At 39.3% G+C, this 26,372-nt stretch overlaps 2 protein-coding genes across 17 annotated transcripts in view; one reads left to right on the plus strand and one right to left on the minus strand.

Annotated features, from left to right (window-relative positions):
* Positions 1-26,372, minus strand: part of EIF4G3 (eukaryotic translation initiation factor 4 gamma 3) — a 348,214-nt gene that overhangs the window by 40,733 nt on the left and 281,109 nt on the right. For all 16 annotated transcript variants that reach the window (XM_040229503.1, XM_040229502.1, XM_040229501.1 and 13 more), the window contains 5 exons: positions 20,818-21,015; positions 6,940-7,086; positions 5,327-5,563; positions 4,228-4,332; positions 2,671-2,803 (listed from right to left, as the gene is read on the minus strand). In XM_040229503.1, the coding sequence (XP_040085437.1) occupies positions 2,671-2,803; positions 4,228-4,332; positions 5,327-5,563; positions 6,940-7,086; positions 20,818-21,015 (820 nt within the window). The remainder of the gene's footprint in view (positions 1-2,670; positions 2,804-4,227; positions 4,333-5,326; positions 5,564-6,939; positions 7,087-20,817; positions 21,016-26,372) is intronic.
* LOC120854419 (small ubiquitin-related modifier 2-like) lies at positions 5,712-6,077 on the plus strand. The gene is given in 2 exon segments (XM_040228422.1): positions 5,712-5,895; positions 5,898-6,077. Coding segments are annotated over 2 exon segments (297 nt in total). The 3' UTR covers positions 6,011-6,077.

A 26,372-nucleotide genomic window follows, 5' to 3' on the forward strand; every position in this document is an offset into this window, starting at 1 on the left:
CTCATAAAACATTCCTGACCTGGCAGAAACCAACTCATAGAAATGAACAAGGATTTAGTGCTAGACTAATCCTCCCTAAGGGAGGGCCAAATCTAATGTGTATAGAGTTAATGATGAGAATACTTTGGGAGAAATAAGATGGAAATAATTTATTCCAAAGTTTGATATTTCACTTAATGATGTTATAAGACACACTATGGTTTGATCATTCCCTTAAAACCTGCTTCTCCAAACTTTCAGGCCCTGAGAGGCAGAAAACCTTGACTCCTCTTTCTCACATGTTGCACTTAAATTTGTCAGCAAATCTTGTCAGTTCAATCTTCTCAATATATTCAGCATCTAGCCGCCTTCTAACCACTACTAACACTACAAATTTGGTTAAGCCAGCAATAAGGCTCAACTGGTATAAAAGCATCGTCACTGGCTTCCTGCTTTTATCCTCACCATTCATCGTCATGGCAGCCAGTGTGGCGCCAGTAAACTATGAGTCCGGTCTTGTCACTTCTTTGCTCAAAACACCTCTGTTACCTATTTCATTGTGAGAATAAGACAGACTCCTTACAAACGGTTCATCTGCTCTAAGTGATCTGGCCCCTGCCTCTCAGACCCCATCTCCTACCACTCTCCCCCCATAACCTTAGCTCTAGCCACACTGACCTTTTTGCTGATGCTTGAAAAGGCTGCTTCAGGGCACTTGTACTTACTATCCCCTTTTCCTAAAACCTACCTCCCCAGATAGCCACAAGAATTAACTCCTTCCCTTACTTCATTCAGTCTTTGCTCAAACAACACCAACTTAAATAGGCTTCCCAATCTTCCTAATATAAAACCGTAACCTCTCTACTCATCAAACCTTGCATTCCTACTCCTCTGTTTTAGTTTTTCTATAGAACATATCTGACAAACTTATATATTTAAGTATTTGTTCCCCTCTGTTCCTCCTAAGATGTGAGCTGCAGGAAGTAATGGACTTTGTCTCTCTTGTTACATGACAAGCACTCAATAAATATTTACTGAATGAAAGACCACCAAACTGTCTGTCTAAAAGCTTTTTCAATCCTCACATGCTTCTTGATTTTCTCTTTGCTAAGTGATACTAATGGTCATGAACATGCTTGATTATTCCTTGCTCCTGGGGAATGGAAAAGCACACTCTCTTCCCTGGTGGAGTCATCTCTCAGAACTTCACTATGAGTGTAGTGTCTCTGATAAATACCAGGTCATAGCTGTGGAATATTTAGTCGGTGTCAGTTGCTATGCTGAACACTTTGCCTATCTCATTTCAGCCTCACACAAATCCTAGGTACTATTTATTTGATCAATTTTATAGATTAAGTGACTTGTGCAAGGTCACGCAGCTAGGATGCAAGAGAGCTGAAACTCACACCAAGACAGTTTGGCTCGAGTCTACGCACTCAACCTCTATACTAATATGACCCAGTCACCATCTGAGCACTTCATAGCACAGTGGACAAAATGAGCGTTCCCATTTGGATGTCATCTCAGAAGAAACAATCTTATAAGAAAAATGATCATTTCCTTTCCTTTCTGAAAAAAGTTTCCTTTCAATGTTCCTAAACTGAGTCAACAGAATTTTCTATTTTCTCAGATGTAAAATGCTTACTATTTCACATTTTTTTTCTTTTCTTCCTTTTTATTTTTATCACTAACAAGTTTTAACCTCCTTCCACATAGGATTTCAACTGACAACAGCGTTTCTGAGTTTGGTATACCCTTTGATTCATCGTGTGACGAGCAATGTGGTCACTGCTGTTCAGTTGCTAAGTTGTGTCTGACGCAGTGTGAACCTATGGACTTACACTGCACTAGGCCTCCCTGTCCTTCACTATCTCCCAGAGCTTGCTCAAACCCATGCCCACTGAGTCGGTGATGCCATCCAGCCATCCCATACTCTGCCGCCCCCTTCCCCTCCTGCCCTCAGTCCCTCCCAGCATCAGCGTCTTCTCCGGGGAGCAGCAGACCCCTTTTATTGACGTGTACCCAGCCCGTCATCACGCCTTTGCTCAAAAGCACGCGGCGGCTCCTCAGTGTCAGCTCAAGCCCAAGTTCCTGATTTGGGTCCACCCTTCTCGGATTTTTTTCAACCCTTCTCAACACTTAAATTTTACTCTCATCAGGCTTATTTATTCCTCTTTACAGTATATATTTACTTTGGTTTCATGACTGTGATTTTTCCGTCCCTTCCAAATGTTGGCCAACCTATCTACCAACGCTCAGTTCAAGTGCCCCTTTCCTCCAGGTTGCTACCCCACCTGTTCTGAATTTTAACAGCCTGAGTGGAGAATACATTTCATAACTGATAGTATCTTCCGGTTGCTTGAAAACATTCCCTTTATTAGTTCTGGCTTCCAGAGGGAAGGAGCTGTATCTTCTGCTTCTTTTCATATCCCTCACCTATCCTGAGTATACAGAAGATGCTCAATAAAGTCTTGCTGATTGCTGACTTTGGAGTAATCAAAGGAATAATACGTACTTGCCACATTCTCTGTTTTTACACAACAACCAGTCTCCAGGTGATGCCGTTTCACTTACCAGTCACCAATCTGTTCTTTGGGTCAGTCTTTCTGCTCTCATTTCACATCTGAATGTAAAATTCTTAACGTATTCGTGCCTCAAGCCCCCGAGTTCTCTAGCGCCTGGCAGACCCACCTGGTCGTCTCTTCTCTTTGGTCATGAGTTGCTGGACCTTCCTCTGCTCTTCCTGTTCTTCTATTTTAGCTTCTTTGTGAATCTGTTCAATAGTTTTAGGCCCCTGATCTGCTCGTCGTGATACCCAATTACACTAGAAAAGGAGAAAACCAGGATGTCAGCCAGATAACTAAAAATAGAAAGGAAACTTTAGAAAAATCGGTTTCTTACTTTCACTGCTAGAAAGGCATAGCATACACGTAAACCTGGCGCTACGGCAGGCTCAGCCACCTCACAGATCGCTCTGTGTGCAGTTCAGATGCAGCGCTAGACACTGAAATCTGCCTCAGCCACTGAGTTACTCTATACAGAAGCCAATGGATAGAAATACCAAGTGAAACAATGGTCCAACTATCTACCTACCTACCTACCCATCCACCTACCTACCCATCTATCTGTACATTTTATCATTTTGTACTTTTGAAAGGAGAGAGAAGAGGAATCAAGAAAGGTCAGGACTTCTGGCCTTGACCCAGCTGGATATACTGCTACTCAGTTCACACCACACTCCACTGGGGTTCTAAATCGAGGATGACTAGCATTTTCCTTCCTCACATATCAAGGTTATGGTATCTATACAAAATGCCACAATCACTCTAAGCTCTAGTTATCCTCTCTGCTAAGGTAAGACAAGCTGTCTCCTTCACGTTACACTTCTCCCGTTCCTTCCCTTCTGAGCTATAGTCTCAATATCTGATACAAATATGAGTGATTGAAGGAAGAGGCGGAGCAATTTTTAACATTTACTTATATTAGTTTGAGGCAAGAATGGCAAATAGATTTAAATCAGCATTCAAAATTCTGATCAACTGGAAGTGGCTTTGTTAATAAGAAGGATCCTTAGGTCACGTCTCAGCTTAGTAAGGTAAAGAGCCGTCGTCAGTGCTGCCTGGTCTGAGTGCAGGGCAGGGTACAGAGGGGGACCTATATTCACTTCCTCTAGCTTAGGGTCAGTGGCAGTGTATTTCCTCTCGGAGTTGAAAAAGCTGGAAGTGGTAAAAACTATACTTAGCATGACAAAGGAGGGAAAAAAAGCAGCAGAACAGGAGGGTATACAGGAAAAACAACAGAGAGGAAAACATCTACATCTCCTGTGAGCTGGGCACATACATAACCACTGAATCTTTATAACACGCCTGCAAGGTAGACAATGTCGCCACTTCAGAGATTAAAATGTAAGGCTCGGGGAAGAGAAATACATTTATTTCGAAGATGAGAATTCTTGATTATTTAGCATGCTAAGATTAAATTTAAATGACCACAGTTTGAATTCAGAATGGCTGGTTTCGAAACTGCAAAGTGGTCTGATCACCAGAATAAAGAGAAGAAATAAGTTACAGACAGGCAGGTGTATATGCTCTTTGTCCTTTCACATAGCTCTCTCGTCACAGTTTGTCGATCCATGTTCTGAGTCATGCGGCAAAAGCATTAAGCCATTACACATATAAATCCTAGGACATCCTCCCCAAGCCAAATCCTGAAAAGAGACTGGAGAGGTAGGTTGATTTTTCTACGTACCAGCCTTAGATCTATTACATCCTGAAGCATGAATCGAATCCTAGATGAGGTTTTTCTTTCTTTCACAATTTTCTCCATCTGATTAAAATACTGGTCCATACGTGGCTGCAAGATACAAAATCATTAGTATTCCTGGCTGAGGAATTCAAATGTAGTTTTATCACATAGAATTTTAAGACAGCATAGGAATACAACTTTTGCCCAAAAGGAATTGTGGTAGAATTTTTAATTGAACAGGAAACCCAATATAAAGGCTACATATTCCAGGCGCAGGCCATGGCCATGTGACTAATTACAAGCCAACAGAATATACATGGAAATGTCCTACTGCATCCCCTTGGAACCTTAAGAGAGAGGTGGCTGTGTCCTTTGCCCTTTCCTAACCTTCTCGGCTATGACGTCTAGAAGTACTCCACGGCTACACCCTAGGGATGACAAAATGTTACACTGGAGGAACTGGAATTTCCAGCCAGAATTTTTACTCCTGAACTTCATTTACATGAGTGAGAAATAAAAACCTCAGTCTTACACACACACTGATATCGGGGTTTTCTGTCGCAGCCAAACCTAACCCTAGCTGATTCCTATGTCATAAAACATCTCTGACATTACCTCTTTGATGCGTTTCTAATTTCCCTACCCCTTATTTGGACAGTACCATGTCATGTTTGAATTATAATATTTTTAATGATTTCTTATATTATGGTTAGGTAGCCCTGTCATTAATTTGAGCATAAACCTGAGAAAGCTACTAGGTCTTCATTCTTGTCTTGCTGTCAGTCCTGGCTCTTGATAGCTTCCCCCTCACCCCCAAATTTCTGTCCACAGAAATGTATTGCTATTCATATACATATGAAGGGCCTGTAAAATAAAGGACATGGGACAAATAATCTCAATTCATGACCTGGCTTTTAAATTCTTTTGGACCCTCTTCACTTCTGACTTTAATGAAAACGTGGTAAGGAGCACCACGTGAGAAGGACAAAAGAAAAGCAAGCAGCCTTGGCTGCTAGGATAAGATGGAGACCTGTGTTGACAGTCAACTTCCGCAGCTGACAAAGAGTCCCTGCAGGAGGTTTCTGAGATTTGGGGGTCGTACCTTTGCTTTCTCAAAGTCCAGGTCTTTGCCAATTGTGGTGAGCAGGCGACACAGACACTCGAGGGACTCTTCATCGTGGTTCTTCAGCAGCTTCACCACACAGTCATGCATGATGGCTTCAGTCAGCATTTTGAGCTTAAAGAGTTCGCCAATGAACTTGATGTTGCCAATGGATCTCCGCCGGGCTTTATCTTTAGCTTCTTCCAGTTCATCATGAAGCCTTGTCCTCTCCTCTGGCTATTGCATAAGGAAGAATAACAGAATCTTGATGATGAAGATCGTACTACTCAAAAGATGCTAAAAACATACGTGTGACTGGTGTTGCCTGTGTGCTCGTTCAGTGCAGACCTGGCAAGTCTCCTATGAAGCGGCAGCTAGGGAGACTATGGAGCTCGGCACTGCTGATGAAAAGCTCAAGGAAGGAGTCAAAACCAAGAAAAACAATCATACTAATTTGAAGGTGGAGGGGCAGGATGGTTCAGAGGTGCCGTTTAACATTAAGAGGCATACACCACTTAGTACCCTAATAAAAGCCTATTGTGAATGACAGGGTTTGTCAGTGAGGCAGATCAATTCCGATCTGACGGGCAGCCAATCAATGAAAAAGACACACCTGAACAGTTGGAAGTGGAGGATGAAGATACAACTGTTGTGTTCCAACAGCAGATAGTAGGTGTCTACTAAATAGGGAACCCCTAGAATTCTGTTCCTCCAGACCAAAAAGACACTCTCCATTAGAAAATCACAATTTGGTTCCACCACATCCTGACCGCTAGAGTGTAGCTTCTCTACTCTTTCATTTTCTCCTTTCTCATTCCTTCACTATACATAAAGTAACTGGTGTATACGCACACGCATAGTGCACTTAAAAAAAACGACAGGGCTGATGGTATGTTTTGACTGACATCAAATGAAGATGGGATGGGGAAAAATACTGGTCTGGTGAAAACATCCCCTTTATCTCCACCATTAGGGGCATACCTCATCAACTCTTATATTTATACTCCAGTATATTATTTTGCTTTCATTGTCTAACAAAAATAGAACAACATAAAAATTCTTGCACTCCTTGTTTGATTGGAGGATTTTAATGTTTTTCATTTACCATTGTAAAACCAGTGACAACTTTGTAACTTTTTTGTATGCAGCTGTTACACGCAGGGCAATGTCTGTTTAAGTAAGGATAAATTACTCTAAAAGAAGAAATGATCCTATATAATTTTCCCTTCAAGTTAAGTGTCTTATTGTTTAAATAAACTTCTTGTTTAAATTAAGGGTCAGGTAGACCCTTTGAGGTTTTGACAGTTAACCACAGACCTATTTAGAAAATAAAACTATACCCACAAGTTCACATCCATTTCAGGAGATTTCTGGAATTCAGTAACCTCTCTGAAGTCTAGGTTCTGAATCCCTGTCTTAGAAGGTTGAGTTGTTTTAACATGTGGCGCTGAAAGGAATAAAGGTTTCCTCTAAACATTAATACAGTATATCTCCACCTGAAGAAAAGGCCACAGGCACCTACTGAAGTAGCAGGACGATGAGGTAGCCGGATTCGTGAAAATTCTGATAACACTCAAAGTGCACAAGCACAGTTTTTCTGTGAAAACACTTACAGCACTGGCAGCCTCAAGTTCTTTCTGCTTCTTCTCAAAGACATCATCATCGGCTTTATCTTTTTCAAATTCCTTCTGGCAACGGTTGAGTAGTAGCTTCCGGAAGTTCACTGTGTTACCAGGCTTGTCTGCCATGGGTACTTTCAGCTGCATCCAGATGGGAAAATGCAAATGTGGCAAGATTACTTATAGAAATCCAATGATTTTCTCAAAATATCTATTTTCTTTATTGTGCAAAATAATGCTGACCGAACCACAGGTAAGCATTCTACAAAAGATACACGATTTAGCTTTAGGCATTTCGTGTTTTCAATGGTTAAGGAGCTTTAAATTTTATATAGAAAAGACACACATTCCTCTCATATAAATGTACCGCCTCCTCTATGGCTGGCTGTGCCTCCAGCTGACTTTGAAATCCTTGTAATACTATTACAACTATGACTCTGCACTCCTCTAGACCTTTTTAACTGTCAAAGGTTATTATTTTTGTTTTCAAACTACTACAGTAGGTACTTTGGTTTCAAGAATGAAACCAATAAAAATGAAATGAAGCAGGGGAGAATTTCACGGCCATAGGAAAACTGTTGGAGGTGAGATCCTTATTCTAGAAAGATGCAGAAGTGTGTGTGTGTGTGTGAGGGTCACGTTTCAGAATATTTGAGACATCTTTTCCTAAGGGGGATGTCACAACACTGTAATGCTAGTATCTGACTTGTCTACCGATACACTATGTTTAATGATTTTTTCTTATGTGCCCAAAGAAAATACTAGTTCTCTACGAGTTGTCTAATAAATGTCCATCTTAGACACATTCTTTTGATACACAGAAAGACTCAGGACAGGAAGACTCCTTAGGCCGGCTGGAGGCAAGATGCTTGTAAGATGTCCATACAAACCCAATGACAATTGTTTTCTAGTAACTGCAATAGCTTCACCTTCAAGGTTACTTGTAACTAAATACAGACATTCTTATTCAGAATATAAAGAAAGTGAACCAGCATAGGGATTGACTAAAAGATTCTATTTTACAGACAAAATCTCGAGTACCGTTTTGAACAGCCATGACAATACGGCAAAATGGTTTTCCTAGAATCACAAAGTGGCTCCTGAAGTCCTGAAGTACGTGGTCTCTGTCCTAGATTCAGTGGGGGAAGTTAATAAAAAATGGGATGCCTTGTATTTATATTCACAGAAGAGTTAGCAACCAGGATGGACTTCTGGACAGCTGCTGATCAAGGCTGCATGGCTAGAAACTCGAGGACTACGATGCCACAGCATGTCTGTGCTAGAGCTGACAGCACACTCTCCAGCATTCCCAGTGAGACACGAAGACCGTTCAACAAGGCCAGCTCTTACCAACCAGAGCCCAGTGTTTCATTTCACCTTTTTTTTAACTTAGAGGAGAAGAACATCAAACATGGATTCTTTTTAGACAATCACAGGAAAGCTAACATGTCCTTATGTCCACATTCAGGCCATACAAATACAAGTGACAACAGGTCATGTCAAAGTCAGGCCCATTCTGTGATCACACAGGAGGGCAGGTTTTTAATTTATGGGTACTTTTTTGGCTTTGCAGAACCTTAGGTGCAGTATGCCAGACATTTAGCTGTGGCATGTGAGATCTAGTTTCCAAAGCAGGGATCAATCCCAGCCTTCCTGCACTGGGAGCACAGAGGGCTGGACCGCCAGGGAAGTTCCGAGAGCAGGCACTTAATCAGCCTTAAAGAAACGAAACATGAGGGCGAAGGGTTTTCAAAGCAGGAGCCAAAAGTAGACTCGATCTTTTATATATAAAGTAGCAGCATATCTGAGAGGTTCTATGTAACAGAGCACCTGGCATGATGTTAGGTTGCAGAACAAAGCAAAGGTTCTAAAACTCAGCAGTTACATTAAATTTGCTACTGTACAGGAACTCAAACACATCAAGAGGTTTTTGCCAACTTCTTAGCATATTCACCACTGTCTATATAAACACTAAGGACATCATAGACTGATAGGATAAAAATCATCTGGGCACAATTTATTGGCCTTAGAAAGATTTTCCCTGAATTATGGATTTACTATGTAGAGGATGGGAAAAATGTGGATAATATGAAAATTCAAGCCACTGTCTTAGTGAGAGGGACCAGAACTAAAGTGAGTCAGAAAGGTCAAATAAACACAACTTGTGTGTTTTTTTTACAGGAAGGAACAAGTAGAAATGACATAAAGCAAGGGAGAATTTCCCTAAACAAAATGTATTAAAGGATTTGCTTTTTATACCTTTTATGTAGAGAAGGCTATATTGAAAAGATTTGCTTACATGATTTTCTTTTTGCTTGATTTTAAATGAAGGCAATTCTTTTAACCCAAATTCATTCATCATCCAAACAAGGGAGGCACAATCCCTGTGTCTAACCCGAGTGCAGCTTTAGGCATCCAATGCAATAGGTTTGTTGGAAGCGCTTTAAGTCACAGAGAATAACGTTTACCTGGCTTATTTGGAACACTCAAAGTGAAAGAGCACTGGAATCCTGAGTTGTAAAATCAGGGTTTGAATCCCAGCTCTACACCTCATCAGTATGTAAATGTGAGCAAGCTACCTCATTAAGCCTTAATCCCTTCATCAGCAAAAGGATGTGTTCCCGTGATTACAGACTGAGGGGCACCATGAAGCAGCTGGTCCAACAGGAGCTGCGGATCTAGTCATGATCCCAGCTCGGCCATGTGACCTTGGCCAAACCACCTAGCTTCTCTTAACTTCTACTTCTTTCTAAAATGGGGATAACATCTATCTCGTAGGACTGTTTCAAGGATTAAATGAGACAGTCTAAGTAAAACAAGTAATAGTGCCCAGAACATAGCTAAGAATTCTATAAACTAATAGAGCAATATTTAAATTTGGAGCTGCACTGATATGTTTATTAGTAAAATTTAAGAGAAATCTATATTGTAAAAACATAAACATCAAAGGAAGTGTTTAAGTTAGTTCATAAAGCAATTAGGGAGAGAACCACAAAAGGCAAGAGAATATCTGCTATCCCCAAATGGTGGTCACGCAACAGTTCACATGTACGGGACATAAAGAGCCTGTGACTGTTGCACAGGCTTGTCAGATATGTTCACACGGAAGTATTAAAATGGAACAATCAGCAGAATGACCACAGACCTGCAAGCACAGTTGTCTCTAAATGAATGAAGGTTTGGCTACGCAACACCCTAAAGACTTGTTTTGGTTAACAGGGGCTGTGGAAATAGGGAAATAGGCCAGGGAGGATACAGCCCGAGAAATGTGATGCACGGTAGTCTTCCTCTTCTTAAGAGATGTTAAACTCAACAGAATTACAAAATTATGATAGTATTAAGTTGACTTGTGTTGTCAGGGGACACTTGACTGGTCAGGAGACTCAGTAAAATTGGTTAGCGAGAACATGAAGAGTGAATGTCTTAGTCTGCTAGGGCTGCTATAATGAAATACCACAGACTGGGTGGCTTAAACAATAGATGTTTATTTCTCACAGTTCTGGAGGTCGGAAAGTCCAAGATCAAGGTGCAGGCGGATCTGGTTCCTGGTGAAGAAGGACCCTCTTCTTCGGATGTCTGCTGTGCAGACATCTGCCTTCTCCTCTATCCTCATGTGGTGGAAAAGAAATTCTAGTACCTCTTCCTGTTTATTAAAGGCACTAATTTCCATCATGGGAGATCCACCCTTATGACCTCAACTAAAGCTAATTACCTCTCAAAGACCCCATCTCCTAACACCATCACATGGAGAGTTGGGCTTCAACCTACGAACTGGGAGAGAGAGAAACATTCAGTCCCTAACAGTAGAAGAGGTAGATGCTTGAAGATGTGATAGGATAATACCAAAAGTGAAAGGCGACATGCCACGGTGAGAAGATGCTCTCTCTCAGACAACTATAAGTTCATTAAACAGTAGTCTAGAATTAAAACTAAGATGCTAAGTGCTTCAGATGGGGTTGTTTGGGAGATGATTTCTTAGAAAGTGAGGGAGTCAATGGGGAATATTTTATACCAAGACTGCTTGGTAAGCTAGATTTGCTGGAGGGCACCTACCTTTTAATTTTCACACAACAGTAAACTAATCACGTGCCACTGCACTACTGTAAACTAACGGTGTCCATCTCATCGCAGTGAGACCTGGCCACATGCCGGTTAGCCAGCAACCTTGGATATGAATGCTGTCAGCATCAGGTAGCCATTTTCTTCAAGCAACAGGATTTGTCCTGCTAATGTATTTGTTAGTATGGACAGTAAATACTTCTTCTCCTTAAAAGGATCAAACTCCCTGAAAATCACCAAGGGCTGTCAGTTGTGTATTAGTTAAGTCCAACAGGAGACTAGAAAACAGAAGGACAAGTCCTGGCCTTGCTTATTAGCATGCTCAGGATTTTCAGGATTGTCCCACAACATGAAGATGCTAGTGGTAATCCATGGCCCAGTAGCTATTTTGCTTAAAGCATGTTCTGGTCTACAGCAAAGTATCTGGAATGACTAGTATAATATAAACAAGTGGTATGCCCAAACTAACTCTAAAATGTGAAGTGAAGAGCAATAAATGAATTGTTCAACAGTAACTCCTGGGTCTACAGTGACATACTATCATTTATCAGTGGTGATGTCCTGACCTTAGTAAATTCCCAACTAAAAATGAACTTAACATGACCTGTATGTACGATAAACACATCTACCAAAACGTGTTCTATTAGATACATTCAAAGAGGTATACAGCACTTAGGGATGGCCACAAGACTGAAAAGGGAGTGGTCAAGTTATGAAAGGGTAAGCCATTTCTCATCAACCTTCCCTTCAGTGGCACATGAAAAGTCTCGGATCTGGTATACCAGGACACAGAATGCAAAAATTTACCCACAGTGCCATTCTTTACAGCTGAGGTCTGCACGCCTGCCACAGCAGAGATTAAAAGTAGCAAAAGCACGGTCTTCAGATACAAAATAAACTCAGGTTACACTTTCATTCATGCATTTATCCATTCACTCAAAATGTATGTCTGAGGGTCTATTACGCACCAGAAACCATTTCGGGGGCTAGGAATTCAGCAGTGCCCCGCTCTTAGGAACTTAGGCTCAAAAAGAGTTCCGAGTTGGGGATTTTCTTTAAATTTTGATTAAAATGAAACAGTGCAATCCAATTTAAAATATTGTTTAAGCATAGATTTAGATACAGGATAGCAATTTCTAGTGTTTGCCCTTCTTTATTTGCCACTCAACTCAGATGTCCTCGGGGCTTCCCTGGTGGCTCAGAGGGTAAAACGTCTGCCTGCAATGTGGGAGACCCAGGTTCGATCCCTGGGTCAGGAAGATCCCCTGGAATCAAGTGGCACCCCACTCCAGCACTCTTGCCTGGAAAATGCCATGGACAGAGAAGCCTGGTGGGCTACAGTCCATGGAGCTGCAAAGAGTGGGACACGATGAGCGACTTCACTTCTATTTTCACTTTCAGATGTTCTCCTCCTCCTAAGAGAAGCACTGAGTTCTAGTTAAATGCCCTGCAGTCTGTGAAGGGGGCTTCCCTGGTGGCTTAGATGGTAAAGAACCCGACTGCAGTGCAGGAGACCAGGGTCCCATCCCTGGAATGGGAATATCCCCTGAAGGAGAAAATGGCAACTCACACCAGTATTCTTGTCTGGAAAATTCCACGGACAGAGAAGCCTGGCAGGCTAAAGTTTGGGCAGGAGGTCTTGCAGATCTCTGCAGTCATTCCTACTTGAACCAGAAGCAGCAGCAGCATACTCTAGAGGGCCAGGTTACTACCTCTCATGATGTCTTTAAGTCTTATGTGCCAGAGGTTTCACTTAGCAGAGCCTGGTAAAGGCAGCCAGCGGCACAGAAATCTAAACAAGTCTGTCTGTGTACACAATAAATATGGTGTGAAGTGAAGTGAAAGTTGCTCAGCTGTGTCTGTCTCTTTGTGACCCCATGGACTATACAGTCCATGGAATTCTCCAGGCCAGAACACTGGAGTGGGGAGCCTTTCCCTTCTCCAGGGGATCTTCCCAACCTGGGGATTGAACCCAGGTCTCTCACATTGCAGGCAGATTCTTTATCAGCGGATATGCAGAGCCAATTGGTAAAGCCAAAAGTATTATATCAATTTCCTCTGTAAATCTAAAGAATTCCTTTTCAGAAAGCCTACCTACCACTCCTTAGAATGCCAAGGAAAATTGACACACAACTGTATTCTCAAGCCCTCCCCTAGGCAAGAACTGCAAAGTGACTTATGGAGGTGTGTGATCAAAGTGAATGACAAAGAGGCAGAAAAAAGGTTTAAAAACTGCTCTGAGGAAATTTCCTCCCAGTCCAGTGGTTAGGACTCTACACTTTCACTGCTGAGGGTGGGGGTTCAATCCCTGGTCAGGGAACTGAGACCCCAACAAGTTGTGCAGTGTGGTCAACAAAACAAAAACAAAACAATGCTGTTCTGAACAATGACAATAAGTATTCTCTTAAATCTTAAAATCTCAACAATCTAGACCAAGTTTCTCATCCTTGACACTAAGAATGTTTTGGGTTGGACAACCCTTTGTTGTAGGTGGCTGTCTTGTGTACTGTAGGATGTTCAGGAGCAGCCTGGGCCTTTATGCACTAACATGCTAGTAGTCATAACCAAAAATGTCTCCATTTATTGCCTGAGGTCAGGAAAAAAACCAACCCTGAGACTTTAAAATCAGAGATCTAAGTCTCTGTTTGAGCTCGTTGTTCAGTAGCTAAGTTGTGTCTAACTCTTTATGATCCCATGGACTGCAGCACACCAGGTTTCCTTGTCCTTCACCATCTGCCAGAGTTTGCTCAAACTCATGTCCATTGAGTCATGGATGCCATCCAACCATCTCATCCTCTGTCACTGCCTTCTTGTCCTGCCTTCAATCTTTCCCAGCATCAGGGCCTTTTCTAATGATTTGGCTCTTCACATCAGGTGGCCAAAGTATTGGAGCTTCACCTTCAGCATCAGCCCTTCCAATAAATATTCAGAGTTGATTTCCTTTACGATTGACTGGTTTGATCTCCTTGTCGTCCAAGGGACTCTCAAGAGTCTTCTCCAGCACCACAGTTCAAAAGCATCAATTCTTTGGCACTCAGACTTTATAGTCCAATTCTTCCCTGGTAGCTCAGATGGTGAAGAATCTGCCTGCCATGCAGGCAAGCCGGTTTTGATCCCTGGGTGGGGAAGATTCTCTGGAGGCGGAAATGGCAACCCACTTCAATATTCTTGCTTGGGAAATTCCACGGACAGAGAAGCGTGGCGGACTACCGTTCATGGGGTTTCAAAGAGTCAAGACACGACTGAGTGACTAACACTTTCACTGGCTCTTGTTCGAACTAGGGTTCTATCATTTAACACTGGAAAACTCCATATGTATAAAATCCCTATTTAGGCAATTTTCCAACTTCCACAAAATGTTTTAAAATAGGAATAATAAAATGGTTGTGAGGATTGTATCAGTTAGATGTAACACATCCTCCCAAAATACTGCTATGATTTCTACTACTCTTTACTACTATTATTTAGAAACATGACTGTGTGGGCAATTGTAACTAGATTCCAATACTTCAAATTCATGATAATCCATGCAAGTGGAATGGGTCTATACATTCTTAGGACTATGAACCAGGCCAAAGATCTTACAATTTGACCTGCAGATGTGTCTCAGTAAAACATACATATAATGAAAGTGAAGCTACTGAAATAACTTAATGAATATAATGGATAGAAAAAGAATACCCCCCTGGGTACTATCTTAATTTTTAAATTCACTCTTCATTTTCTCTCATTCTGTTGGAGGAACTGTTTCTCAAACTAACAATTATGTTAAAACAAGTAGCACTTGTGGTCAAGAAGGACTGGAAAATGTTGCACAGAGCAAATCCTTCTTGTTTGATTTCACAGAAGCATTATAATAGGAAACCAAAACTTAAAGCAAAAAAATCTGCTTAAGCTGGCCTTAGTGAAACATACACTGTCATTTCAATTTTGGACAACACTGCTCATAGACATGCCATCTGAAAATAATCAGCTTAACTCCACTTCTTCCTTTATAAAGTATAAAATAAAAGAGCACACACTCAAGGAGTCATCACTCAAATTTGCTAAAACTTAGTATCTTGATATATGTACCTTCATCTTTCATTTTTAAGAAACTAAATATTCAAGTTAAGGGCCCTGAGCGTTTAAAAATTTTTTTCACTCTATTGCTTGCTCTTCTTCTTTTCAAAGTTTAGCTTCAAGAACACTGATGCCTCCCAGAGCTTCACTTAAATGCTTTTAAAGCACTACCACTTTCTAGCCTTCACAGTTAATCCCATTATCCTGTATTTTTATAATAACCACTTTCTTTTCTTTGTTTTACCATCCCGATATGCATTTCCAAATCCCGCATTTGTTTTTGAACTTTAAATAAACAAACAATGTAACATATACTCTCGGGTCTGGCTTCTGCTAAAGCTTTTTCTTGTTAAAGCCATGTGCACTCAGTTATAGTTTGGTTTGACTGTCCTAGTGTGAACAGGCAACAATTCATCCATTTTACTGTTTATGGGTAGTTTCAAGTTTTTATTCATTATGAATAATGACAAACATTTTCATATGCTTCCTGGCCCATCAGAAATGTATGTTTATCTGTTGCATATATTCTTAAGAATGGAAATGCTGGTTATAGCAAAAAGAAAAAACAAACAACTCCAGGTTTTGTAGATGATGCTAAACTCTTTTCCAAGTGAAAAAAAAAAAAAAAACTCCAGATTTTGTAGATGATGCTAAACTCTTTTCCAAAGTGAATGTTACAATTTATATTCCTACTGGCCCTGTTTGACAGTTTCGGTTGCTTCACCTATTTGCAAACATCTGGTAAATTTAGCAATCTGGTATTACTGCATGGTTTTATCTAATTATTTTTTTTCATATTTATTGGTCATTTGGATAACCTCTCTGGTGAAATATTTAAGTCTCTTTGTCTATTTAAAAATTAAGCTATTTTCTTATTAATGTAAGTTTTTTCAGTACTTTTTTAATTATTGGAGGAAAACTGTTTTACGATCTTGTGTTGGTTTCTGCGTGCAACACGAATCAGTCATGATTGTACGTGCACATATCCTTCATGTGGCTCCCTCTGCCAAGCCCCTCCTCACCCCCGGGGCCATCAGGCTGGGCCCCCTGCGTCAGCTGTTTCACACATGGCGTATACGTGTCAATGCTACTTTCTCAACTGGTGTGTCCTTTATTGGATTTTTATGCTGCAATTATCTTCTCCTAACACGTGGCTTGCATTTTTACTTAATGGTGACATCTTTTCATGAAAAATGCTAATTTTAATGTAGTTTGATTTACCAACATTTTCTTTTGTATATGGTGACTTCTGTGTCCTAAGAAACTTGCAGACAAATTATTGTTTCTTTTTAATATCTTTTGCTTCCTGTAATTAGCTTTACTAGCTTTCTTTCAGCCTTTTTAAAAAAAGTCATGCTTGGGGATTGTAGGAGATATTTTATCATCTTTTAACCTCTCGTTAATTTTCTTTTTGGGGGTCTCAGTGCTTCAATCTGGATTCTGTACACTTACCTTCTAGTTCATAATTCTTTTCTTCAGCTGTGTCTCATCTGCTATTAAACCCTCTTATTGTCTTCTTAATTTTAATATTCAGTTTTGGAAATTCTGTTCAGTCCTTTTTATACTTTATCTTTCTCTACTGAAACTGTCAAATCTATCACCTTTAATGTAAGCATATTCATTTAACATCTGTGCCTGATAAAACCAGAATCTAGAGCCCAACATAGGGCATTTGCTTGTTGTTGGTTCTCATTCATGCTGTCTTTTCTCCTCGTGTGCCTAATTATTTTTTAAAATAAACTGTGGTATATTCTTCTGTCTTCTTTAGGCTTATTATGGTTGCTTCCTATTGTTCACTATTAAAATCAATACATAAACATTCTAATATATGATTCCTTGTGCACAAATGGGAATTTCTCTGGGATATACACCAAGAAGTGAAATTACCGGGGAACAGCATATGAACATCTTCACCACTGTTGTCTAATTACTCTCTAAAGTAATCATGCTCATCTTTGCTTTTTAACCTCTCTCTCTTGGATGTGACTTGCACAGAACTGTATCTTGTCATTTCTTGTTACTAATAATGAATAACAATGAGTATCTTTTAAGTTTATGAGCCAATGGATTTCATTTCTATGAACTGTCCATTTTTTATATTGGGCTTTTTTTTTTCTTACTGATTTGCTTTTTTCCCCTTCAGCTATGGATTCTAACATTTTGGCAGCTATATGCATTTCAGATATATTCTCCCAGGCTGTGGCTTTACCTTTTTATTTTATTTATAGCATCATTTGCTGCACCAAGGGCTATACATTTTAACAGTCATATTTGATATTTTTCTCCTTTATATTTATTTTGCATCTTGCTGAAGAAATTTTCCCCCAAAGTTCATGAAGATAGCCTTATTTTTCTACTAAGAGATTAGCTTTTCATATTTAGGTTTTCATTATTTTTATGGCTGTTTGATTTTTGTATTTGGTTTGTATTAGAAATTTATGAATAGTCCCACTGCCAACCTTAAGTAAAACAAATCACTGTTAAACAAAACAAACCTCAAAAGTAAGTTAGCTATGATGTTAGAAGTTAGGACAGTGGCAATCTTTAAGGAAGAAAGGTACAATTACATTTATTGACCAGAGAGTTAGGTATGTTCACTTTGCTGATATACAATGAAATATACACTAATGTGGTAGCTTAAAATTAAACATTATGAGAGTATTTAAATCATTAATTTATATTTAACTTATATGCAGAGTACATTGTGAGAAATGCTGGGCTGGATGAAGCACAAGCTGGAATCAAGAGTGTCGGGAGAAATATCAATAACCTCAGATATGCAGAAAGCGAAGAACTAAAGAGCATCTTGATAAAAGTGCAAGAGGAGACTGAAAAAGTTGGCTTAAAGGTCAACACTCAGAAAACTAAGATCATGGCATCTAGTCCCATCACTTCATGGCAAACAGATGGGGAAACAGTGGCTGACTTTATTTTGGGAGCTCCAAAATCACTGCAGATGGTGATTGCAGCCATGAAATTAAAAGACACTTACTCCATGGAAGGAAAGTTATGACCAACCTAGACAGCATATTAAAAAGCAGAGACATTACTTTGTCAACAAAGGTCCGTCTAGTCAAGGCTATGGTTTTTCCAGTGGTCATGTATGGATGTGAGAGTTGGGCTATAAAGAAAGCTGAGCACCAAAGAATTGATGCTTTTGAACTGTGCTGTTGGAGAAGACTCTTGAGAGTCCCTTGGACTGCAAGGAGATCCAACCAGTCCATTCTAAAGGAGATCAGTCCTGAATATTCATTGGAAGGACTGATCTTATAGCTGAAACTCCAATACTTTGGCCACCTGATGCAAAGAGCTGACTCATTTGAAAAGACCCTGATGCTGGGAAAGATTGAGGGCAGGAGGAGAAGGGGACAACAGAGGATGAGATGGTTGGACGGCATCACCGACTCGATGGACATGGGTTTAGGTGGACTCTGGGAGTTGGTGATAGACAGGGAGGCCTGGTGTGCTACAGTTCATGGGGTCGCAAAGAGTCAGACACGACTGAGCAACTGAATTGAACTGAATTTAACAAAACTATAAACGAGCAATTTTCCTTTTTCCAAACTATTTGTATTTATGTTATACTTCAATAAAAAAGTTTTAAAATAAATACTCTTTGGTATGTAACTTTGGGGGAACCTGTGCTAAAGAAGTAAAAGCTCCAGCATCTAAGAATAAATGCACTTAGCTGTGTGCTGCAGCACTGCTTCCGGTTGCAAAAAACCCTCCAAAACCAAAAACCAGAAACAACACGGGGTGAGGCAGGGGCAGAAGAGGGGAAAATGAATGAAATAAAATTTATATGTGTATGTGTGTATGTATAATGGGATACATGAAGCTATTAAAAGTGTGAGTAAAATCTATCTGCAATGACCTATGGGAATGTCTGAAACATACTAAGTGGGGATAGAAAGCAAAATGCAAAATAATGACATAATTCAATTGAAACAAAAAATTAAAAACATCTTCTTTACACATATATGTATATTTTGATATGATTTTATAAATATAAAGAAAATTATGGAACAATACAATCACTTGCACTGATTGCCTTGGAAGGAAAGGAAACTTGACTGGGGCTTCAAGGGAAGAATATTAACTTTTTCTGTGTATTTCCTTATTCTGTTTGAATTATTCCAATAGGTTGTTATTTTATAATTTTTAAAAAATCCAATAAAGTTTAAAAACTCTTATTATAAAAGGGTATGTCACAATGAAAGACCCATAAGTAGTTGGCTTATCTATGAATTCGTCCCATTCCAAGCTAACTTGTATTATGGCCAGGCCTCTAAGGGTCATTTTCATTAATAGTATTCTTCTATTAAAATAATTGTTTGACTGAGTCCCTTCACTGTTCACCTGAAACTATCACAACATTGTTAATCAGCTATACCCCAATACAAAATGTTTTTTGGTGTTAAAAAAACCAAAATAATAACAACAAAAATTCACAACCCTTCACTGATTCAATAAAAAACTGGTAAAAAGCATAAAATTATGTGCCAGAAGATCTGGGACCTAGTCCTAGTTCTAATTTCTGACTGCAGGATTTCATGGCTGTCACAATGAAACAAAGGGCATGAGCTGGTGAGGAATCAGTCTGCTTTCAGTCTCAGCCACCCTCTTGTCCTTTTGCCTTCAATCTTTCCCAGTATCACTAGTAGTGCTAAGTATTACAATCATTCTCATGCTTGTTGCCTGAGACTTGAGCCTGTGGGAATACACTCTTCCTTCCCTGTATTTGTACTCGCCACCCCTCTCCATTCAGGCTGAGCTAATTCTACCTGCTTCATAAAAGTTTGTTATTCCCCAGGAATATGGTGATTTCTTTTTCTTTCAACTTGATATTTCAGGCTGAATCATCCAATCAGACACCAAGACACTACAACATCACAAAAAACCTTATGAGTGTTTTTTTTTTTTCTTGCTAATGCTATTTTTCTCCAATATGGATTTTCAGTCCCTTGAAGACAGAAGATGTGCTTTTTCCTAAGTCCCAACAGACTTACCTACTTTTAACACAGGTACTCAAAAGCACTGGGATAAAATGATAGAATTTTGAATTTTCATAGGCACAATGACAATAAGGCGTGATAATCAAGAAAAACTCAAATGTTAAAGGACACAATTTCTGATACAGGTACCTTGGTAACAGGCAGAGAAAACACAGATGATACATGGCAGTTTTATGACTGCAGAATAGAGGATAATGAACACTAACCAGAAGCTCTTTGGTCTCCCATTCTTTCTTGCCCTAGATTTGACAGGCTGTGGACAATGTAAAGAGAAAGAAATCTAATAGTATCTAAGAGAATATCATCAGTTTCGAAACCTTTATGACCACAACTATCCTAGCACTCTTACAAAGGCTAGACTCAGAATCAACATGCCTTCCAATTTTGAATCTAAATGTAAATGTAAGCGTTTGCTTTATTTCTATAGGATGATACACCAGGAAAAACTGGTTGCCCATGACAAAAATTTCACATTACAAATTTTAACCTTCTTTCATCTTCCCCACACTGCATGGGACCACAACATGCCTATTTCAGTCTTACCTCCATATCCCCTACAGAGGTGAAAATACATTGTAAAAAAGCAAGGCTATTTTTATACAATGAGAATATTATATGTACTAAAAATATATTCTCCCCTTTACTCTGCCCCATTAACACTTCTGGGAAGAATATGTAGTGAGGGGAGAATATACCTCTTGGAGATTTCTGGTTTTACTCCTTCCTCTCTTCTTACCGTTACTAGACATCGACACATGTTTGCGTAAGCCACAGAGAAACTGGGCTCGTCAATAGCCTTCTCAAAGACCAGGTCAATGACTCCTTTCAGCCGCTCCTCGGTGTCAACGGTAAGTCCTGACACTTGCTTCATCAGCTGGTTGAACATCTGTGGTGTCAGTTTATTTAAGATACTTCGAACTTTTCTAAAAAGTTCCTACAAGGACCACAAAAAAGAAGAAACCATTATATTATCTGTGACAATATGATGCTTTCTATAAGGACTAATATTTTATTTGTAATTTATAAGTGCAATTTCCTAAATCATTAACAAAGATTGTGAATGAGTCACAGAAATAATTATATCTATTTCATCATACTAAAAATTTATACCACCTATTTTTTTTTCCACTACTGATGCGAATTCAAGGAACTAGGTACACTCACAGTCCACTGGTCGGACTATAATTTGGCGCATTTCCAAGGGCAATTTGACAATGTGTACTAAAACTGGTCAACCAGCAATTTTAGTTTCATAAATTTATTCATATTTAAGGATAGGTTAAAAAGGATTTTAGCCATCATAACGTCAATCAGTAACCTTTTAGAGCACATAACTTAAATGTCCTAAAATAGAATTTCATCTGCAAATAGTATAATATAAATTATCATATAAAACACTAGGCAGAAGTTACTATAATAATGTTATAGAAAGCTTCATCAAATTAGAAATAGAAGTGAACTTCCTCAACGAGAAAAAGGCCATTGATAACCTTACTCAGTGGTGAAAGAATAAGTGTTTTCCCCCTCACAGTGAGAACAAGACAAAAACATCTGTTCTCACCATTCCTATTCAAAATTTTACTGGAGGTCCTATTCGGTGGAATAATGCAAAGGAAAAGAACTACAACCCATACAGATCTAAAGGAAGAAATAAAATTCCCTTTTCACAAATGACTGTCTTCACAGAAAAATCATAAGAAACCTAGAAAAGTAGACATTAAGTGAGTCTAGCAGGTTTGTAGAACACAAGTCAATATACAAAAATCAATTTTATTTTTATGCATTAGCAATAAACAACTAGAAATTATGTTTTTAAAAAGTACAATCTATAACAGTACCAAAACCATGAAGTACTTAGATAAGAATCTATCAAAATATCCGTAGGAGTTATGTTATGAAATGTTTAGGTGACTGATGAAGGAAACCGAGAAATGCCAAAATAAACAGAGATCTATATCATGTTCCTGTATTATAGAACTCATTATTGTTAAGTTGCCAGTTTTACCCAAAGAGATCTACAGATTTAACACAAACAAAATAAAATACCTAATCAGGTATTTTTTGGAGGGGGGAAGAGTAGAAATCAAGAAGCTGATTCTTCAGTTGAAATGGAAAAACAAAAACTAGAACAGCTTAACAATTTCAAAAAATAACAAAAATTGGAAGACATATAACCTAATTTCCACACTTACCATATGAAGCTACTATGCACAGATAGTGGTACTGGCCAGAGAACGGACACATAAATCACGAGAACAGAGTAAGTGTAGAAATATATTCACACACATATGAAGAACTGATTTTCAACAAAGGTGCAATGAAAATTCAGTGGACAAAGGGTAAGTCTTTTCAACAAATGATGCTGGAACAACTGGATATCCGTAAGCAAAAAAAAAAAACAACAAAATCTTGATTCATACCTTACACATAACACAAAAATTAACTAAAACAGGATCACAAACCAAAATGTAAAATCCAAAATTAGAAACTTCTAGAACAGAGCAGGACAAAAATTTTGTATTCTTATGTGTACAGGTATTTTAAGTGAGACAGCAAAAGCACAATGTGGGAATGAAAAAATCGATAAACCGAGCATCATCAAAGTTAGAAACTTATGCTTGGCAAAAGATACTATTAAGAAAATGAAAAAAGCAAACCACAGATTGGAGGAAAACTTTTTTAAAAAAATATACATCTGACAAAGGATTTATATACAGAATAATTTAAAAAAAAAAAACTTCTCTCAAAATTCAGTAAGACAGCATACCAACCAACGAAACAGGCCAAAAGATACAAAGAAAACTGTATTAAAGAAGATATACACAAATGGCAAATAAGCACATGAAAAAATGTCCTTATTCAACACACTGGTCTTCTGGGAAATGCAAATTGAAACTGCATTGAGATATTATCACACGTCCATTAGGATGGTTAAAACTCACAGAACAGAAAATAATATGTGCTGGTGAAGACTGAACTACTGAAACTCTCATGCCTTGCCAGTAACCATCCTGGGAAACAGTTTGGTATACTCTAATAAAGTTAAACCTATGTTGATCCAAAAGCTAGGAATTTACCCCAAAGAAACAAAAACGTATTTGCTCACACAAGTCCTCTATGTGAATGTTCACAGTAATTTTATTCATAATTACTAAAACCTGGAAAGTGTTTATCCTGTGAATGGATCCAGTAATGAAAGTTAAGTTCAGTTCAGTTCAGTCGCTCAGTCGTGTCCAACTCTTTGCCACCCCATGAATTGCAGCACGCCAGGCCTCCCTGTCCATCACCAACTCCCGGAGTTCACTCACACTCACGTCCATCGAGTTGGTGATGCCATCCAGCCATCTCATACATGCAATATGAAGGATGAGTATCAAATATATTCACTGAGTAAAAGAAGCTTTACTCAGAATGATTCCATATTTATATGACACTCTGGAAAAGGCAACACTACAGGGACTTTCCAGGTGGCACACTGGCCAAGAATCTGCCTGCCAGTGTAGGAGGCGCAAGAGATGCATGTTTGATCCCTTGTAGTAGGAAATGGCAACCTACGCCAGTATGCTTGCCTGGAAAATTCCATGGACAAAGGAGCCTGACAGGCTACAGTTCATGGCGTCGCAGAATCAGATATGCCTGAGTGCACAAACGTGTGTGTACACATACAGAGGGACAAACACACGACTGGACTGCCAGAAGTGAGCATGGGCAGCAGAGGATGAATATAAAGCAGAACAAGAAAATTTCAGGGGGCTGATGGCAATGCTCTACTTCTTGATTGTGGTGGCAGTAACATGACCACATGTTTGGCAAGAATTATAGAACTATAAACAAAGAAGGAAACTTAACTAAATTTAAATTATGCCTCAGTAAAAATATGAAGTTGTAAAAATCTATGAAACCATGATATAATAACTGAATAACCTATAAAATGTTTTGTTTGATCCCTATATAATTTAATCTGAATACAAGGATTTTTAGAAAGTGTACCAGTATATTAACAGTTTTAAGACAGTAAATAAATCTATTTAAATTTTTAAAAATCATACTGTCAACTTTTAAAGCAATTAAGTCAGCTTCCCTTTTATAGAGAAGAAAAAATTTCAAGTTTATTAGGGATGAGGGAGTCATTGCACTTCTCCAAATTGCCCGTATCAACTGAGACAGCACCATTTAGGTCTAAAACTTTAATTTGTGCTTTCCACAAAAACAAAATAAAAACGAAAATAAAATCTAGCCTTCAGATCTTCAAATAGATCAGAAAATACTAAGCTTAGAAAAACAGGAAAATAAAAAGGTCATTTATTGAAGTAACGTACAGTAAGTGACTATAGTTAAGGCTGTTGCAAATATCATATGATATTGCTTATACGTGGAATCCAAAAAAAAAAAAAGGTTCAAATGAACTTATTTAGAAAACAGAAACAAAGTCACAGATGTAGAAAACAAACATATGGTTGCCAGAGGGAAAAGGGGGATAAGAATAAATTGAGAGCTTGGGATTAGTTTTTCCAGTAGTCTTGTATGCATGTGAGAGTTGGACGATAAAGAAGGCTGAACACCAAATTGATGCTTTTGAACTGTGGTGTTGGAGAAGACTCTTGAGAGTCCCCTGGACAGCAAAGAGATCAAACCAGTCAATTCCAAAGGAAATCAATCCTGAATATTCACTGGAAGACTGATGCTGAAGCTGAAGCTCTAATACTTTGGCCACCTGATGTGAAGAGCTGACTCACTGGAAAAGACCCTGACGGTGGGAAAGACTGAAGGCAGGAGGAGAAGGGGACGACAGAGGACGAGATGTCAGATGGCATCACTGACTCAACGGATGTGAGTCTGACCCAGCTGTGGGAGATGGCGAAGGACAGGGAAGGAAGGCTGGCGTGCTGCAGTCCATGGGGTCACAACGAGCTGGGTGACTGAACAACACCAACAAACAGGGGCCACTGCGCGGCACAGGGACCTCTACTCACTACTCTGTGATGACCAACATGGAAAAAGAATCTAAAAAAGAGTGAGCATGTGTGGATGTGTAACTGGTTCACTCTCGCTGTACACCTGAAACCAACACAAAGTACACATCACCAATACACCAATAAAAATTAAAATATAAGGAAAATAATACTGTTTTGCACATTTGAAAAGTTTTTACTACAAGAATAAAATTCTACATGATGATGGACATTAAGTAGGCTAACTGTGGTGATCATTTTGCAATATACATACAAATACTGAATGATTATGTTGTACACCTAAAAAGTAATATGTCAATTTATACCTGAATTGAAAAAGGAAATCTCCAGTATCAAAAAACAAAACACTGACTAAAAGGCAGTTATTCATTATGACTGAATATCTACTTGATGTTTTGTAATTTCATCTAGGTACAAATAAAGCATAAGGCACAGTAATCAAAACCATCAATATTCAGCTTCAAAGACAGGAAAGTTAAGAGAGAAATGGCAGAGCCAAGCACGAGGTTGATTAGAAGCCTTCGAGAAGTGCAGACTGTAATGGGTTAGCGAGGAAACACCTTTAGAAGGAAATGAGAATGGGGCCAGATTGTAAAGGGCAAAAAAAAAAAAAAAAAAGCTGGCCACATGAGAAAAGGGTGGCAGGGGGACAGAAGATCTGTCAGGAAGGGAGATCTTTTAGAAAGGATGGTTACTGCGGCTCTTCCACTGCAGGACTGGAGAACAGCCAGGAAAGGTCCGAGGACCTCTGTGCACTGGTGGGAAAGAAAGCGACACAACGGCAAGCTAGAAGCTGGAGCGAGGAGGCGAACATCAGCCCATCAGAGAGACGAGCCAGGCAGCAGCAGGGGGACTACTGTCTCTAGAGGAGAAGAGAAGAGAGATGAAATAGTGGCCTGAGCAGCAGAACCGCAACTGTAGTGTACGGATGCGGAAGGAGTCTAGACACGTCATTAATAATGATTTCCTAGAAATGTTTCACGGAGACGATTAATTCTGACGGTCTCCACTAGGGATCATTCATAATGTCGCTATAAATGCCGAGGGTAGGAACAAAGGTCAGAGTGAACGTTTTCTGGACGTGGTGGCAACAGTAAAACTACGGTGTTGACAAAAGGACAGAAAAAGAGTAATAGGAACCACATGGGATATACCTGTGCAGAGAGGAATGAAGACACAACAAGGAGAGGGAATGAAGCAAAGGTGCTCTGTGTTGAGAAGAAAAAGTGTCAGGAAAAGGAGGCGGCACTGGCCCTGCATAAGAAGTCTATCAACCCTGCAATGGATTTGCTTTATCTATTCACTAAAGAAAACTGAA

The sequence above is a fragment of the Oryx dammah genome, unplaced genomic scaffold, assembly GCF_014754425.2.
Source record: "Oryx dammah isolate SB20612 unplaced genomic scaffold, SCBI_Odam_1.1 HiC_scaffold_27, whole genome shotgun sequence".
Taxonomy (NCBI): domain Eukaryota; kingdom Metazoa; phylum Chordata; class Mammalia; order Artiodactyla; family Bovidae; genus Oryx; species Oryx dammah.